The 18,609-nt window shown below is 47.6% G+C and overlaps 1 protein-coding gene and 3 non-coding genes across 4 annotated transcripts; all 4 read right to left on the minus strand.

The window, feature by feature from the left end:
- Positions 1-13,460: 13,460 nt before the first annotated feature.
- HSPA8 (heat shock protein family A (Hsp70) member 8) lies at positions 13,461-18,397 on the minus strand. The gene is made up of 9 exons (XM_086626971.1): positions 18,332-18,397; positions 17,439-17,648; positions 16,749-16,954; positions 16,501-16,653; positions 15,843-16,398; positions 15,320-15,522; positions 14,796-14,994; positions 14,463-14,695; positions 13,461-13,922 (listed from the first exon to the last, which is right to left on the minus strand). Exons 2-9 carry the CDS (start codon positions 17,641-17,643, stop codon positions 13,737-13,739), a joined length of 1,941 nt encoding a protein of 646 aa, XP_086483097.1. The 5' UTR covers positions 17,644-17,648; positions 18,332-18,397; the 3' UTR covers positions 13,461-13,736.
- LOC147526868 (small nucleolar RNA SNORD14) lies at positions 14,271-14,367 on the minus strand. Its single transcript, XR_015222888.1, has one exon. It is a non-coding gene; the product is annotated as a small nucleolar RNA SNORD14 (small nucleolar RNA).
- Positions 15,074-15,170, minus strand: LOC147526869 (small nucleolar RNA SNORD14). Its single transcript, XR_015222887.1, has one exon. It is a non-coding gene; the product is annotated as a small nucleolar RNA SNORD14 (small nucleolar RNA).
- LOC147526870 (small nucleolar RNA SNORD14) lies at positions 15,592-15,682 on the minus strand. The gene has a single exon (XR_015222889.1). It is a non-coding gene; the product is annotated as a small nucleolar RNA SNORD14 (small nucleolar RNA).
- Positions 18,398-18,609: the final 212 nt, after the last annotated feature.

Below are 18,609 nucleotides of genomic sequence, written 5' to 3' on the forward strand. Positions count from 1 at the left end.
TTAGGCCAGAAGTTAGGGACCTTTCTGTGAATAAGGCAATGCAATAGGTCAGCCACAGCTTTTAATTCTGAAAGGAGGTCCAAGAAACAGAAGAAAAACATCTTTGTGTCTGCCCCTCCCTTCCCCTCTAACTATTCACCCTAGAGGACATTGTTAACATATAATAACTGGCCATGTCAGAATCAATTAGGCAACTCATAATAAAGCAGATGCTGCTATTGTGAAGACGATGCAGTGAAAGTATGGGTACAGGACGGCCCTCAGCGCGGTCCGGGCTAAGCAGATATGATGCTAATTGAATTCTTGCTGGCAATTTTTCACCCCTAAATGAACAAGAAAGAGAGGAATCTTAGAGTCTCATCTGTTTAGCTTGTGAACAGGAAAATGTTTTCAAGCCCAGTAAATGAGCAACCTAATCCACAGGGATGCTAGCAGGAGGGGTTTCTTTAAAAAAAGCAACGCCCAAAAACCCTAATATGTCGAATATGAGTTGTGTCCTCTTCCCACAACACCAGCAGGGATCAGAGAGTTGGTTATTTTATTTAACCTTGAGGAAACTGAGCATTTCTGTACTTTTCCCTTTTCAGAGGCTGGAGATCCCACACAAGGCAGCGAGAGGGCATTTCACACTGCCATCGGCCCACCAGCCTGCACTTGCACCAGGGCACTTTCACCGCTTTAAGGAGGCTCTGGTGGCACAAATATTTCAAGTACAAGCAGAAAAACGACTTAATTGGACCCCGGGCACCTGAATTAAAAACTGCTGCTCTCCACACCTCTGTACTGTTAAACCTACACCCAGAAACCTCCCTCTTAAAGCTTGTCCCGTTTTCCTTTGTAATTCTGCTAGGAGGAGGGAAACCCAGCTTTGAGCCCTGGTGTTTAAACCTGCTCAGATTCCCCTGAAGCAGCCTCTGACCACTGAGCAGATGGAGGAACCCGCTGGGAAGGAAAGCTGGGATGCACCAAGACCCCTGGCTCTCCTCGATGGTGCTCAGGCTTCCCTGAACGCAGAAAAGAGAAACCAGACCTTTCTCCAGAGGTTTAGATACCAGTTTGCAAGTTAAGCCTCACTAAACCAAAGGTGAGGACTCCTGGATTTTCACATGGACTGAAACCTAAATTCCAAAGTAAAATCTGATGGGTATTGTTTTTTGGCTAACAGCCTTGCTTTTTATTACTACTGGCACAAAAAAAAAAGTGATTTCTCCACCTCAGTTATCAATGAGTAATTGTCTCTTCTAGTAACCCTATGCTGAGAAGGCCTTTTAAATTAAAATATTTTCCATTTGATTTTGTTAGCTGCTAAATAAAGATGGGGGAAAATAGGCTAATTACAGCTATCCTAATTAAGCTGCTACAATAACCCATAATTACACCCATATTTATCACCTTTGTGCTGGACACTTTAACCTGTTGGGGTTTGTAATTAGCATGTCTGCATCGGGGGCTGTAAGCTAACATCTTCTCTTCCCCAGTCCGGCTAGAGTTTTGATTCAAAGTGTGGAAACAAACTCTCTGTTTGTGAAAATGTAATTGGGGTGATTTATGAGGCTTTCTTATCAGCAGCAAACCTAGGTTAGAGAGCAGGGCTGGGTTTTAGCATGCTAGGTGGCTCTCAGTGTATGTTATTTAAGAGAAATCGTGGCATTACGGCTGAGCAGCACAAACATGGCCTTTTTGGAGGTGAGAGAAGAGGCAGAGTTTGATCTCTGATTAATACCTGGGCCGTTGGCTGACCCGCTCTCAGAGCCTTAGTAAATCACTGCTAGCATTCAGGGGTGAAAAAAAAAAAATTCATTGTGCCTCAGTTTCCCCACCCATAAAAAGAAGTCAGGACAGTGATTCAGGGGGCTGAGGCATCACCTACACAGCATCCCTGCTTCACCCCACTTTGCCCCGGCTCCGCAGCCTGGCACCCCTCAGCCCTCCGGTTACCCGCAGCAAGGGTGAGCCTGCAGTGCCCCGACAGCGAGCTGCTGCCCTGCCAGGTGAGCCCGAAAAAGCACAGCCTGCCCAGAGGAAAGGAAAAAATATGGTGCTTACAGCTACTCTGGGATGCCCCACTCTCTGTGCAGCAGCCAGTAGGTCTCTCCTCGCTCCCGTTGTATGCAGCAAGCATTTGCCTCCATCCTTGGGGTGGGAATGTGCAGGGTGGGGCAGGACAGGTAGGCAGACCCTAAGCGAACCCACGTTACTCCTTCCCATCCTCAGAGGCCACAGAGGGTGGTTAAGGTGTGTAGCTGGACATGGGCACACATTTCAGAGCAGGGCTAGTTCCAGTCTTTCCAGCGTTTACCCTGGTTTTAATCTCCTCTGGCCCTAAAGCAGCGTTGGGCCACGGAGAGCAGAGCTCGGGCACTGCTGTGTGTGAACACGTCAATTCAGCTTTCTTTTCTGTGACAGAAAAGGAAGAGAAAACCCTCACATCCACACACTAACCCACAATAACATTGGGGTGGAAAAGCTAGATCCAGACACCCCTGAAACGCTGGGAAAAGGCTGAAAAACAGCCAGAGCAAAGCGCGTGGAGCACCTGCCCCCATTTTGAGGAGGGGAGATGTCGCTGTGCTTTCGCTGCGCAGGGGAAGATGTAGGAGTTGCGAGGGCTCCCTTTATTAAAACCCTTTTCTTTCTCTCCTCTGTCAGTTGCTTTTCCTCCCTGGATGGTCAGATAATTTCCATGGTCTTTCTGCCTGGTGTTAAGGGATGTGCTTTGGGGTCCGGGTCCCCTTCTCAGAATACGAGGCAGTGGGGGTGACTGCCTGTAAAACCATCCAGCTCACAGGCACAAAACATTGGTGGCTTTCTAGAAGGATAAAGTCTCCCCTGATAGACTTTGGGAGCTAAAATACAATGAGGGGACATGTGTGGGCTCCTTGCACTGCAAACCTAGTGCTATTCTGCCTGTCTTGCCTTACCAAGCTGAAAAAATAGTGTCTAGGGTCTGTATGGACAGTGAGATAACAAATAACAAATTGTTGTCTTCTGATAAAAGCACGTTTATCTCAATTAAATCAAGGGGGGATGTCAGTCTTTTGAGGAGAAAGTTCTATGTATGCCCCACAACCAAAGCCACGGAGACTTCAGCAGAAACCAATCGGTGCCACAGTGTTTATTAGTTGAGAAGTTCGTTGTGAGACCCAAAAAAGTGAAGGAAAACAAGGGGTGCGATCTTTGCACTAAACAGCACAGTCTTTATGGAACTACTCAGGGGAAGGAAAGGAGAAATTTGTTAAATCATGTCATTTTACTGTTCTGAAATCAAGGGCACCCAGCACGGCCCACACTTACGAGGCCATTCAGAGCTGATTTATCGCTTGAGACCACAGAGACAAAATCAAGCCATTGCAACCTTTTAAAAGCTTTCTTGCAACAAACTAAAAATATCCATTGCTGACAGATGCAAGCTGTCAATAAGGAATTTAAGAACTCAGTATGAAGAGTGGAAAGAGTGCAAAGTCTTGATAAACATCTCAAATTGGGTCTTACTCAGTGGGAAACAAGTAGTTTATAGTGGTAATTGTAAAGGGCATTTTACATTGAATCAATTAAATGAAAATCTTTTAAACCCTTTTTAAAAAGAGACCTTTTTAAGTTAACAGGTGATTTTAATTGGAACCATGGGACTTGCATCACGGGAGGTGGGTTGGGTTTTTTTGTTGAGATTTTTTTTTGGAAGCATTCAATATAGGGGAAAATCGATACACTTCCATCAGCATTTGAACTCCTAGAGTCTTGCAAGTTGAATAGTGAAACTAAGCAAGAATTACAGTTTGCTCTAGCTTTGTGTGGCTTTTTCTAGCAATTAAATATGTCTCCATCATAACTCCTTGAAAGGTGCAGGAAAATTTATCAAGGCTGAATTAACTCAGCACAAGGACTGTTAATTTTAGTTACTCTGCTGTAACCTACTATAAAATACCATACATTTTCAGAGATAATTTACCTTTAGTGAAGATGTCAAACATCCCAGCTGACACAACCAAAAGCAGTAGTTGCACGTGAGCAGGATTTTACTTTTAAATTTCTTTTCTTACTTCTTCACAACCATAAAGGATGCTCTGCAAAAGCAGCAGGCAACGCCTGGGAGCCCGAGGAACTAACGCCACAAGCAAAAAACCTTCCCTCAAAAGCAAATGATGCTTTCAGCAATTGCCTTTTAGAGCTGGTGAATTCCTTCACTTCCCATCACTCTGTACTTCATCAAATCTAGCACTATCTGCCTGCAAAGCTCTAAGGTGTGATCCAGAAACACCAGCTACCTACCTGGGAGGAGACTAGGGAAAACCAGGGAAAGGAATAACACATGGTCTCCGGGTAAAAATTGGAACTGGCTCCCTCCATGGAGCCCTGGAGGCAGACATGAAATGGGTTAACCTGTGGATCCTTTCTTCCTTGTAAATAAACTTCAGCCTTTGAGCCCCATCTCCTAAAAGTCAGAGGGCGATGTCTAGTGTATCTAATCCAAACAGGGACAGCTGGGACCCAGGGGCAGGCAGGGAGCTCCTGGAGAGGGAGGAAAGCTCGCAGACCTGTGGGGAGGATAGAACAGGGGTGGCAGAAAAAGGCAGCAAACGCATCACACAGCTGACCTGCGGATTCTTCACGGCCAGTTACACAAAAGCTCATCTTTTCCACAAAAACGACTAAGTCTTTGACAGAGCTCCCTTTTCCTAGCTTTAAACAACCACTGCCCATGAATTTAAACGTGCCCACTAGAGCACCAACAGAGGAACAGGTACCGGGGCTGGCGGCTGCTCCGTGGAGAAAACCGATGCAGCACACAGACAGAAACCTCCTCTTGGAGCTGGGGGAAGGAGCCAGCAGAGAAAACTCCGGTCCTCTCATGCCTTCACTGGCCAGGCAGACACAGCAGGCGTGGGGGAAGCATGCATTTGCGTCCCAGATTTGAGCAGAAGAAAAACGTCCAAGGGGAACTGAGAAGTTCCCCAGGGGAATGCACAGAGGGAGAGAGCAAGGGCAGCCCAGCTTGCCCAGCAGATCTGGCCACCTTCACGGAGCAGGAGTGTCAGCAGCTCCGGGCATTTGACTGAGATCTTTGTAAGAGACAGTGCAGTTCCTTAAAGCAAACCTAGAGTTACATCCTGACGTTGTCTCAAACAAATGAAAACGTGCGAGTCTCGAAAAGAAGCCTCCTGGGTATGGGAAAAAAGCCTGGAGAAACTGGCCTGGCTGAATGCTAGGAGAACAAGGAGGCACAGTGCTGGGATGGGCATCCCAGCATCTTCCCTGCAGTTCCACTCTCCCTTCCCCTCCTGAACTGTAGGGACGAGAAAAGAGGACAGCAAGGCTGAAGACGTTAGGCATTGCCATGAGCTTATTTACTTTACAGAAGCGCTGGGGTCACAGGACACATGAAAGCCCCCCTCAAATTATCAAACCAGTACATATCTCCTGCCTGCTTGCCCCTGTGGATCTGAAGCCTCTTTTTAAGCAGCCAGCAGCTGTCAGGCTTCAGAGATAGCCTTAGCAGGCACTAAAACACCCTGAACAACTGCCAGGGGTGGCTTTGTAGCACTCCTGCCCTTCCCTTACCCCGCAGTGACATTCTTGCACTTGCACACATGGTATTCCCAAACTGCTGGGCAACTCCATGGCTCCAGAAAGCCAGCAAATGCATTCCACATCCCAGCAGTGCAGATAGGGAAACTGAGGCACAGCCGGTGAATCACTGCACGGAGGGAAGAAGGCAGCAATCTGGTCTCCTCATCTTCGGCGTCGCGCCCACCCTTCCTCCACGGAATTGATGTGCTTCTGCCGTGCACTAAGTGATTAGTCTGTGGCTTCGCCGAGTGTAAAGTTATGGAGCGGGAGATCCAATCACAGGCACGACTCCGGTTGTGCGACAGGCCTATTTGAAAGGGTAAGTGTTCTGCATTTTTTTTCATGCCTGCAACAATCTAGACAAATAGGCTTTTAAATTAAGCAGTGATTTGGAATATAAGTGAGTGCATTTAAGCTGCTAAGAGATGGAAAGATCCTAATGGCTGAAATATTTGTCATATCACAAATAAACTGGCTGTATCGGGAGCTACTAATATAACTAATTTTTACCAAATCCTTCACTGCTCTGTGATAGAAAATGAGGTCAGCACAGGTTGAGGCAACATAAAATGAGCAGCTGCCAGAAGGCAGCACAGAATACTGATAAAGGACTGCAGAAACTGTATCGCCTGCCCACAGAAAAAAGGAATCCGTTTGTTCAAATTAAGGTATAGCTTTTCCAGAGCATCCAGGGTTTTAATGAAAAGATGCCAATGAATACAGGCTTTCAATGGATCCGGAATACAAATGCATACTGAGATACTTCCTGAAGGCCTCCCTATCCCCGTAGACCTGGGTTCATCCAGTTTTTCCACACTTTAATCGTGAGGTCTGTGTGATTTTGAAAGGCACCAGCGTGTCAGAGAGGGCAGGGGCGTGCCCCCATGCAGAATCCCGATGAGAGCCCCTGGGATTTCTACAGTTCCTCTGGTTCTTATGGGGCTTTCCAGTTACAGGAATTAAACCCTGACTTAATATGCCATTAACAAGGAGGAAAAGCAATATGAAGAGCAATTCAGAGGACTTGGCCCACTTTAATAGAAAAACAAGCCCAAAGCCCACAGAGATAGTGCCAGGAACAGTTCTTGTACCTCTACAGGTTCAGGAACCAAGGGCAGCCCCCCCCAAACCAGCCCATTTCTGCCATGCCCTCGTGCAATGCTGTTACACTGGCACAAGGTTCTCTAAGCTGCCGCTTCGAGCTGCTGTGTCGAGGGTAACACATCAGGGAAGAGACAAACACTCAGTGTCAGAGATGCAGCAACAGACTGTGTTTTGCCTACCATGCTTTTAAGGCTGCCTCAAACATTTGGGACCAAGTGGGATGCAGCCATATTCTGGCTATATGTGAAAAACAACATAATTGTTTTCATTCTCATAAAAAAAAAAATCAAGAATGCTTTGGAAGGGAAATTTCCTCCCTCCTTTACAGGCATGAACAGACTGTCTTTGAATAAGAGGAGTATTTTCATTGTCATCATTGGTTCTTTTCATCCTTAAACACCAAATGAGTGAAAAAAAGCACAAGTAACTCCATTGGTCAAATGGGAAACTGAGGCACAGGGAAACTGAGGCGCAAAATGCCTTCCATAAGGGAAGAGACTGTCTTCCCCACCGTGGCAGTCTGAGAGTGACTCCACCATGGCAAAAAACAGGTCAGAGAGGGGACCAGTCATTATTTGGGGCGATCCGTTAGCGCAGGCTCACTCACATATAATCCCATCTCCATGTGCCACGTGAGAGCCCGGCGCCGCTGAGAGCGGCTCTCCCAGGATCAATATGCAGAGAGCTTTGGCAGGGGAACAGCGACCGCTTGGGAGCGTCGGACAATTTAAGAAAAATCAGATCAAAGATTAGCAATAAAGCTTAAAGCTCGCTGCATTTCCTAAATGGAATGGTAGAAGGGTTCATATTTGATAACCATTAAATGGTTTAATGAAATAATTATAACCCAGACTCCTGAGCCTGGCCACGATCAATAACTATGAGCTCTAAGCAACAGCATGATCCAAGTTCTGCCATTTTCACAGTGCTCCCCAGCAGGCAGAGTGTGCGACTATAAATGCGATTGACAGTAAAGTTGCATTAAAACACCCCCATCAAGGGCAATAATAGATTAAAGGCTACTGGGGTGCTGCAGTTGGCTGGTCAATATGCTTTATTTTCTGCATCACCCCCAGTTTTGCCACCCTCCCGCATGCTATTAGTGGGAGTCGATTTGCTGTCAACGAGGAGCCCTGGCAAAAGATGCATTAATGCATGCTCACAAAAGCAGTGCGCATGGCATTATCACTTCTCTCGCTTTCAAATTACAGCCTAATGCTGTCTCCAGGCAGCCTGCGACACGTTAGCACTAGGTGCGATGTGTCGGTATCGGGCTAAATATTTCATGTCTAAAGATTTCATCGGAGATTTGATGACAGAAATAAACTACTGCCCGGTGGGAAATCATTCCAAATAATAGAATTAGGCATTGCTGGAAAATCGACAGAAAAGGGGTGATGATGTGGGACAGTGGAAGAAGAGCAGAAAAAGCACGAGGGGAGAAGGAGGGCTGAGCAGAGGGCTGCTGAGTGCCCATTTGTCTGCTAACTAAAGGCAGTGCTACTAGTAAATCCAGTGATGGGGCAGAGATTACAAACCAGGTGATTGGATGTACCTCACTCCCAGATACCAGGCTTAAGCACCCTCTTGCTGCTTTTAAATGTCAAAGAATCACACGTGTTATGTGAAATACAGGCAGATATGCCCAGAAGTTTGCTCTATTTTCTGCCAAAGCTCATAAACCAGCCCGTAACATGTATGCCTGTGCACCCCTCTGCCACAGGTTGTCTTGTTCTCTGGAAAGAGCCTTGAAAACTGAAGGCATCAACTGATCCGAGGACGAGGGGGACACGCAGCTGCAAAGCAGGCTGCCCCGCCGCAGGGCTCCAGGCTGACCCCCAGAAAGCACAGCTGGGGTAGGAATTGGGGGATCCCACAAGCGTGCCTGCAGCGGCTGCTCGGACACTGCTCTGCACAGGGAGCGTGGGCTCCGCAGCCCTCCGCATGGCAGGACCCGCAGGGTCACCGCCGAGTGCTCCTCCCCAAGTGCCAGACAGCCCAGGGCACCTCGACCCCACTTCCCAGCCAGACACCCCGAAGGGGCTGGGCACCCCCGGCTTTGCAGCCGGGCTACCTAGGTGCTAGCAAAGGCCTTTATACAACGCTGACTTGGGTGCACAGCTCCAAGGCAGCAAACCTATTAATCCTTGCTTTTCCCAGGCCCTGGGACCTCTGCATTGACTACCTCCTCCAGCAAGAGCTCCTGTCTTTCAGCCTGAACAAAACAGCCACGGAGTCAATCGTGTGATGAAAAAACAGGCACTTGACCAGCGAGAGGAGACAAGTACTGAGGCTCAGCAGTGAGAAGGCTGCTTGGTCTCCTGGTTTAGCTCTATTTTACCTTTCCAGCAAGCCCTTCCGTAACAGCAATTTCAAACCACAGCTTTGATTCATGCCCTTTCCTTACAACCAGCTGTTGCCACCCACCACTGAACCCCCAGCTCCCACTTTTCCTGAGCTGTTTTTATTCTTTTCTTTTTTTTTTTGTTACATGGGTTCCCAAGGATTATTCGAAAGAGTCAACAGCACCTTTGCAGTTGTTGGAGGTTAGGAAGTTCCTTCTTCTCCAAAGTAAAATAGTCAAGCACAGCTTGGTTTATTATCCTTGAGGCTACTGCAGATTATAAACCTAGTTTTACTTGCAAAACATGAGAGTTTAACACCCCAAAACTATCTTTCAATAATGCTTTCTTCTTCAAGAAAGTGTGAAAGCTTCCTCAAAGCTTCTTTTCTTTGTATTTTGCAGTATAGGTAGGAAATAAACCAAGTCTGACTCCCAGAACAAACACAGGTTTCCCTCCCTCAGTAGCAGAGCACTTAATGTTTTCTAATAAAGCTGTACAAGGAACTTAAACCTTTTTTCTTACCTCTGCTCCTGGACTCCCTGTGCAACCCCTAGGCTGCAGTTTTCCAAGAAGCTGAATTAGGTGCTTGGACAGGGCTGGCAGGGCTGCCTGGAAACTCAGTCTGACTTTCCCCCAGCTTCGACTTCCCGCCAGTGACCCAGAACCAAGCTTCCCCCCCAGCTGGGTCACTGATTGCTGCAGTAACCTCCTTCAAGCCCAAGCTTAAACTGCATAACTCTATCCTAGTTTTATCAAAAAATAAATGCACTCTGTCTCTCCCGCTGTCTTACACACACAAAACCAGAGAAATTTAGTAATATCCCAAAGCAGGAGCTTTTACAGGGGCGAGCCAGTAACATATTCCTTGCCTGTTCTACAGAACAGCCACAGCACTCTCTATCTCTGAAAATAGACACCAAAACACTTGGAAAAGGAAAGAAAAACTTAATTTACTTTGGTGAAGACACCCAGAAAGCAGTCAGCAGCATCTAAGCAGACTTCTGAGCTCGTAAAACAAACCCTTAAGCTAATTCCTGCCTTGTGAACACGCTATGCAGCATTTTGTGTTTTACCTGCATGGGAATCAGGGGTTCCTCCTCAGCAGAACCAAATCCACCTCTTCTGGTGAAATATAAAGTAAAAACTCTTCCTTAAGTCTATTTACTGAGATATTTTTCATGTTTTCCTCTAAAATGGGCAACACTGGGCACCGATAGATCTCAGTTTAGCTGGACTTCACTCCACTGACTATTCTTAAGTCTCTAAAGCATTTGAGAATAGCTGCAGGGAGAGGCCGCCCCCGAACACCAGCATTTCAGACCCCCCTGCACTCCAGCATGAAACCATGCAGGAGGAGAACTATTCCCTCAGCAACTCAGTATCGAGCAGCGAGACTTGGAAAAGGTGCTTTGCTCACCACCGAAGCTCCAGGGGGAAACCGCAACGCTAAATTCAAAACAAAAGGTCTTTCCTTTACTACGTTACTGTTACCAGACTACTGCACCCTAACAGCTTCAGGAAAGGCAACTGGAATGAAATGACACCCCAGTGTCTCCTGAGCCTCCCTGAATAAACTATGAATTAACTTTGCCCTTTCCAGTAAGGCAGTAACCAAAGGAGATGATTCACATGGCCCAGCTTTTTCATAGCCCTTACAGCAGGGGAATAACTGGGCAAGCCTTACAAAAAAGAAATAGCGGTATCACAGGGCACAGGATCTGAGTTGTCCAAGATCAAACCTTTGGAATAGCTGCTTGGCTGCAAAATCTGCTAGTTAGGAAAGCTGGGAAGCTGAAACAGGAGCTTGTGTCCTGCAGAGCTCTCCTGTCACTGTCAGATGGAGCGTGGCTGCTCCTGTTTGCCCCCACAGAGACAGATCTTGCTCATCAGTGAAGAAAATAAAGCTGAACACCCCACCACTTTGGAAGAAAACAAGATCCTCAAAAGATGCACAAAATAAAGTTGCATAGATGTTACCTGCATTTGTTTCTTTGCCTCTGTTCTGGCAGCAGCATTGCCAGCACAGATACTCAGGTGCTTGCACTTGACGTTAGATTTACCAGGTACGGCTGTGGAGGATTCCAACCAATTACCCAATCTGTGCCCAATTAAGAAACACTTGTAACAGAAAAAGAAAAAAATTGAATTTAAGGTTTTTAACAAATAAAAAAAAGACAAAATTGAAGAAAAAAAGAAAAGAAAAAAGAAAAGAAAAGAAAAGAAAAGAAAAGAAAAGAAAAGAAAAGAAAAGAAAAGAAAAGAAAAGAAAAGAAAAGAAAAGAAAAGAAAAGAAAAGAAAAGAAAAGAAAAGAGAAAAGAAAAGGAAAAAACTCGAATTTTTTTCAAAGAACTTAACAAATTATCCATACGCTAACCTAAAAACAGTTCCCCTGTTTTGCACACAACTTTTCAGGCTGCTTTGTTGCCATGAATGTAAAACTCCCAAGTTTAACACTGTTTTCTTTCCTTTACTTCACTAAAACTGCCTGCTGCCCTCGTGCGAGTGTCGGGGTGACCGCAAACCCCCCGCAGCAGCCCCGTCTCTCCCCCCTTGGTCTCACACCCCCCATGGCCCGACCCTCAGCCTGAATCTGTGCTTATTCATGATATACACCGTGAAACCTCATCCCTTAGCTGGGAAAGACTGGGAGTTTTGAATCCTGGCTCTGACAACCTCCAGGAACACTCTCCTGTGAAAACTGTGCTGGCTTAAGCCACTGTTTCTAAAATACCCCAAAATACCACTTTCCAAAACCAGTTTTCATTTAGTATCCCCTACAGCAACAAGACATTACACTTTCTTCATGGGACATGCTGCTAAGGACGGAATTAAACGCCATAAATATATTTTTGGGATTTAATTCAAAACTTTGGGGGGGGGAGGCAACCAAAAAAACACCACTTTGCCATTCTATGGTCTCATGCTGCTACCTGGTGGCCACACGCTGCCAGTGCCGGCAGCCCCCAGCTCCCCCCCCCCAATCCCGGGCAAGCCCTAAGGCTCGGCTCAAAATGCGTTTAAACGCTGGAGTGCAATACTAATCCGACAGCACGGTGCTTTGTTTCCTACCCTTATTCTGTGCGAAAGTGGAATTAATGTTTCAATTTTTCCCCAATTATTATTAGGATATAATAATTATTATTAATGACATAATATATTCATATTAATTCATAATTATGTATTATATATTGATTAATAATTATTGTATGGCAATGCAAATGACGTTGCAATCAGCAGGGGCAGAACAAAGTGGGGTGGCAAAGGGACAGTCCTGCCTAACAAAGGCACTGTCCTATGCTAAGGTCACCCCCGTGCTGGTTTTGGCTGGGATAGAGTTAAATTTCTTCACAGAGGCTTGTGCTGATAACACAGGGATGTTTTAGTTCTTGCTGATCGGTGCTTACACAGGGTCAGGGTCCTCTCTGCTCCTCACCCCACCCCACCAGCGAGCAAGGTGGGGTGCACAGGGATTTTGGGGGGGGCACAGCTGGGACAGCTGGCCCCGACTGACCACAGGGATACTCCAGACCATACCATGTCGTGTTCAGCAATAAAAGCTGGGGGAAGAAAGGGGTGACGGGGGGACAGGACACATCCACATGTTCAGAGTGATGGTATTTGTCCTCCCAAGTCACCATTACATGTGATGGAGCCCTGCTTTCCTGGATATGGCTGGACATCTGCCCGCTGATGGGAAGTAGTGAAGAAATTCCATATTTTGCCTTGCTCACACACACAGGTTTTGCTTTATCTATTAAAGAGACTTTATCTCACCCCACCAGTTTTCTTTTACCCTTCCCATTCCCTCTCCCATCCAAGGGAGTGAACAAGCAGCTGTGTGGGACTGAGCTGCCAACAGGTTCAAGCATAACACCTGCCTAACAGACCAACAGATGATTATTCTCTTCGTATTTTTGTGTATTTTAAAGAACTCTTCTCTCCTGCTGTTGAGTGAACAGTAACCAGCTCTGCCAGTTGTCTGAAAACACTCCTAGACTTTTCAGAAAGGGTGAGGTCACTCAGCTTGTTACCAAATCCTTGGTTGGTTTTATTTAACATCCTGCAACCTTTGTACCTATCCAGATGGAGACAATAGTCCTGTCCTGCCCCAGAAGCCAGGAAGGACCAAGAAACCCTGTGGACTAAGCTACTGTGCCTCTGTCCTAAAATTCTTACATTTTTAAAGGTGTAGCTCTCATCTTTGAAAGCAAAAAGCTTATGTGATGCTCCTGTGTTTTGAGTTCAGTATCAATGCTTCAGAAACAAAACCCGAAGCAGGTTTTTATCTAGAAACCACTCAAGGGTGACTAACCTGGAGCCCAAGTTATTTTTTGTGCTTAGATCATGCTCAGGTTGAACATGTGATCTTCATTTACAATTAAATTTCTTTTCCTTTTTTTCCTTGTATTAGCATGTACAAAGAAGCAAACAAAAAACATTGGTATGCCCATTAAATAGTTTTTATTCCTTAGGACATGAATTGCATTTCCACTTGTTTACAGTACTGTAAAGTGCAATGGTATTCATCTCTCCTCCTGTGCACATTTTCAAGTATTTAAAATGCCCAGAAAACTTTGATTTTTACAGCAGCTCAGTTATGGAGTTTTAATCTGGCAAAATACACCCAGATGTGCCTACAGGTTTGGGTCCTTCAATCTAACCCCCAACCTGGGGGCCCTCCAATACTAACTGCTAGTGGAATGCATGTCCCAGTGGCTTTAGTCCACCTCCTCGATGGTTGGTCCAGAAGAAGCCCCACCAGATGGAGGAGCTCCACCACCAGGGAATCCACCAGGCATCCCTCCAGGCATTCCTCCTGCACTCTGGTACAGCTTGGTGATGATGGGGTTGCACACCTTCTCCAGCTCTTTCTGCTGGTGCTCGAACTCCTCCTTCTCAGCCGTCTGAAAGAGACGAAAAACTCAGGACCTGCTGCTCTCACAACATGGATACAGTCCAAAAAGTTATCTGGCACTACCTGGCTTTTGTTCTTCAAGAGTCTGGGCTTAGTTTTGGCCATCTTCAGCCCCACCAAGTCAGACTTGCACTGGGCTAGACATAAGACAATAGGTCTGCTTGGTCTAGTTCCAACAAAACTAACCTACTGATCTAGGACTCCCTCAAATCGCCCCTAGAGCTTACGCTGCTCCTGGGGTAACAGGACTCCCGTTAGGGTTGGAGAAGATGATACTTGCAAGCTAAGCAGCTTGAATCAGGAGGAACTCAAAGCTATGTAAGCTTGCAAGCCGTGGTCGCTCAGACATCCAAGGAAGGTACTTGGACCAACACAAGTCTTTCGACTTCTGGTGGAAACTACGAATGGCTTTGGAATCACTTTCATCACAGCAACCAGTAGCTCTCTTCCACTCTCTCTCACTGAGCTTTCTTTGTAGCTCAGTGAGACACCAGAAGTAAACATCGACCAAACATGGAGTATGACATACCTGATTCTTGTCCAACCAGTTGATGATTTCATTGCATTTGTCCAGGATCTTCTGCTTGTCCTCATCAGAGATCTTGCCCTGGAGTTTCTCATCTTCCACAGTAGCTTTCATGTTGAATGCATAGGACTCCAGGGAGTTCTTAGAAGACACTTTATCACGCTGCTTCTCATCTTCTGCCTTGTATTTCTCTGCTTCCTGAACCATGCGCTCAATGTCTTCCTTGCTCAGCCGGCCTGCACAACACAGCAGCATTTCACATCAGTTTTCTAGTCGTTTAGTGGAGGACAGAGAGGGCAGTTTGACAAGCTAGCTCAGAAACACACAGATCCTTACCCTTGTCATTTGTTATTGTGATCTTGTTCTCCTTGCCAGTGCTCTTATCCACAGCAGACACATTGAGGATGCCATTGGCATCAATATCAAAGGTGACTTCAATTTGAGGTACACCTCTGGGAGCAGGGGGAATACCAGTCAGCTCAAACTTGCCCAGCAAGTTGTTGTCCTTTGTCATGGCACGTTCTCCTTCATAGACCTAGGAATAAGAATCAGGAATTTAAGTGCTAAGTCTGCCTGCACATAATGGGGTATTATCCTGAAGTGACATGACATGGTCGCTCAGACATCCAAGGAAGGTACTTGGACCAACACAAGTCTTTCGACTTCTGGTGGAAACTACGAATGGCTTTGGAATCACTTTCATCATTGCAACCAGCTATTTACTAGCACTCCTTGCTAACTACAAGAACACAAAACCTCTGGCCTACAATTTATTTCTAGTATTAACCACTGGAAGTGTTTGACAGGGTCTTACTATGATGTAAGCACACTGTCAGTTCACTCTCGTGTGGCTTGCGTACCTGGATCAGCACACCAGGCTGGTTGTCAGAGTACGTAGTGAACGTCTGAGTCTGCTTGGTGGGAATGGTGGTGTTACGTTTGATCAGGACTGTCATGACACCTCCAGCGGTCTCAATACCAAGAGACAGAGGCGTCACATCCAACAGCAGCAGATCCTGTACGTTCTCAGACTTGTCTCCAGACAGAATAGCAGCCTGAACAGCTGAGGAAGAGAAAAAAAAATTAAGAGTCCTGCAACAAATACACTGCCTGCTACAGTTAAGCCCATGGCTCGCTCAGACATCCAAGGAAGGTTTTTGGCCATCATTAGTAGACTTCTGGTGGAAACTACGAATGGCTTTGGACCTGATTCATCATTGCAAGTCAAATTTTTTCCCCACTGCTTTGAAAAGCTTTACTGATTCAAGTGGAAGATCAGGGCCTACACTAGTACTGCTCTGAGACTTCAGTTCAGATGAAGCACTTAGTTTGCCAAGATCAGGCCCCAGTTTTAGCACAAAGATAATGTGAATTTGTCAGTACCTGCACCATAAGCCACAGCTTCATCAGGATTGATGCTCTTGTTCAGCTCTTTGCCATTGAAGAAATCCTGCAGCAGCTTCTGAATCTTTGGGATACGAGTAGACCCACCAACCAGCACGATGTCATGGATCTGCGACTTGTCTAGTTTGGCATCCCGCAGCGCCTTTTCCACAGGATCCAGGGTGCCACGGAACAGGTCAGCGTTCAGCTCTTCAAAGCGAGCTCTGGTAATGGATGTGTAGAAGTCAATACCCTCATAGAGAGAATCAATTTCAATACTGGCCTGCGTGCTCGACGACAGGGTACGCTTTGCGCGCTCGCACGCCGTGCGCAGGCGGCGAACCGCTCTCTTGTTCTCGCTGATGTCTTTCTTGTGCTTGCGCTTGAATTCAGCAATGAAGTGGTTCACCATGCGGTTGTCAAAGTCTTCTCCACCCAAGTGAGTGTCACCTGCAGTGGACTTCACCTCAAAGATGCCATCTTCAATAGTCAGAATTGACACATCAAAGGTGCCACCTCCAAGGTCAAAGATAAGAACATTCCTTTCAGCTCCAACCTGGAAGAAGAGATCAATTTTCATAACACAATTCATTTTCTACTGCTAGTTCAGCAGGCTTACTCCTCTAGTGCCAGAGACAGCAGTCACTCCAAAGCGTACCTTTTTGTCCAGACCATAAGCTATCGCAGCAGCTGTTGGCTCATTGATAATTCGCAGTACATTGAGCCCTGCAATGGTTCCAGCATCTTTTGTAGCCTGACGCTGAGAGTCATTGAAATAGGCTGGCACAGTCACTACAGCATTAGTGACAGTCTACAAAAGAGCAAGTAAAAAGTCGGTTATTGATGTGTTAACTACTCATACATACAGAACTATTCCCTACGTTTCCCTGAAGTCATAAACCTCACCTTCCCAAGATACGCTTCTGCGATTTCCTTCATTTTGGTTAAAACCATGGAAGAAATTTCTTCCGGGTAGAAACTCTTCGTCTCGCCTTTGTACTCCACCTGCACTTTTGGCCTGCCAGCATCGTTCACCACAGTGAAAGGCCAGTGCTTCATATCAGACTGGACAACAGAATCATCAAATCTACGTCCAATCAACCGTTTTGCATCTGGAAAAAAATAGTCAGCCATATTAAATATGCTCATTTCCAATAGAGTATGAAGTTCTTCCTAAAAAACAATGCATGAAACATTAGAACATTACAGATAGCCTAGAATTATTACTGCCTTGTCAAGATCCAGCTGCAGTGTAAGTATAATCTCTTCGATACTCATTAGTATGACCTCAGAGCCACGCTACAGCTGCCGTAGCATAAACCACAATAAATTTAGGAATTAGCCTGAGACACTTAGTCAAGGCCACTTAGCACTATGCCTAGAATAACCTGCAGCAAAACAAGTTTTTGGCTGCAAGGCACATACTCTCCTCTCAATAAAAGCTTAATTATTAGTAACGTAGCTACTCAAACTAAAAACCAATTAGGAGTTTTAATTCCCAAGAGGAAGCTTTAGCCCTGCTATGGGTCAGTAACCCCTGCAGCCAAGGAACACCAGCACTCCCGCACAGGAAGCGTGCAGACCTCACAGCCGTACCGAAAACTGTGTTGGTCGGATTCATGGCGACTTGGTTCTTGGCAGCATCGCCGATGAGCCTCTCCGTGTCGGTGAAGGCGACGTAGCTGGGCGTGGTGCGGTTCCCCTGGTCGTTAGCGATGATCTCCACCTTCCCGTGCTGGAACACGCCCACGCACGAGTAGGTGGTGCCGAGGTCGATCCCGACAGCTGGTCCCTTCGACATCTTGTCTGGAAAAAAAGAGAAAAAACGGATTTTCGCACCAAAACGCCCCACCGCTATTATCCCGCATTTTACCGGGAACCGCTCGCGGTCACGGCCGCGGCCCGACCACGTGGCGCGACACGTGGCCCGGGACTCCATCTCCCGTCATGCACCTCCCCGCCCGCATCACGTGGCCGCGGCGGCCATCTTAGGCGCCGCGCAATGGAAGCCGCAACTCCGCGCGGGCCGCGCTCGGCAGCCCTGGCACGGCCCCAGCGCCGCTGCGGCACCGGCGCCCTCCGCGCCCCGCCCCCGGGCCACCGCGCTGCGGTCCCGCCAGCCCCGAGACTACAAACCCCGCCGTGCCTGCCCGCCCCGCGGGCACCGCTCTTCCCCGCCCGCACACCGCCCCGGGCGCTCCCGGCGGGAGGTAACGCGGGTACCGAGCCTCCTCTACCCCGCCCGCCTCTCCCCGCCGTTTCGGCAGAACGAAACATCGGAAAAAAACGCCCTTCGGGCGGATTTCGCAGAAAAAAGAGGCAGCAGCGCGCGCGGCTCTGCAGCACCGCCGCAGTGTAAGGGCAAACCCCACCGCCACAGCGACACAAGCGCCCCCACCGCTCAGCCCCGCGCCTCCACAGCCCCTCCCGGTGCAAAAAACCCTCCCGCGGGGCGCCGTCCCCTCCCCGCCGCCCGCAGGGCCGCTTACCTGGACGGCGCGGACAGGCCCGGACGCGCGCACACACAGCACTGGCTCCGCACAGCTGCGGCTCAGCGAGACCGCGCAGCGCCCGCCCCGCCGCCCTTATATACTCCTTCCGAACCTTCCAGAAGCGCCCGCCTCGTCCCTCCGCTCCAGCCAATCCGCTCGCGTATTCCGCCGCCCTTCTGGCCAATGGCCGCCCGCCGGAACCCGCGCCCTGCGTGACGCACGCAGGAAGGGGGCGTGCCCGCCGGCCGGCCGGTATTCTCGAACCTTCATGCGCT

This window comes from Tauraco erythrolophus, chromosome 26, assembly GCF_009769465.1.
Source record: "Tauraco erythrolophus isolate bTauEry1 chromosome 26, bTauEry1.pri, whole genome shotgun sequence".
NCBI lineage: Eukaryota > Metazoa > Chordata > Aves > Musophagiformes > Musophagidae > Tauraco > Tauraco erythrolophus.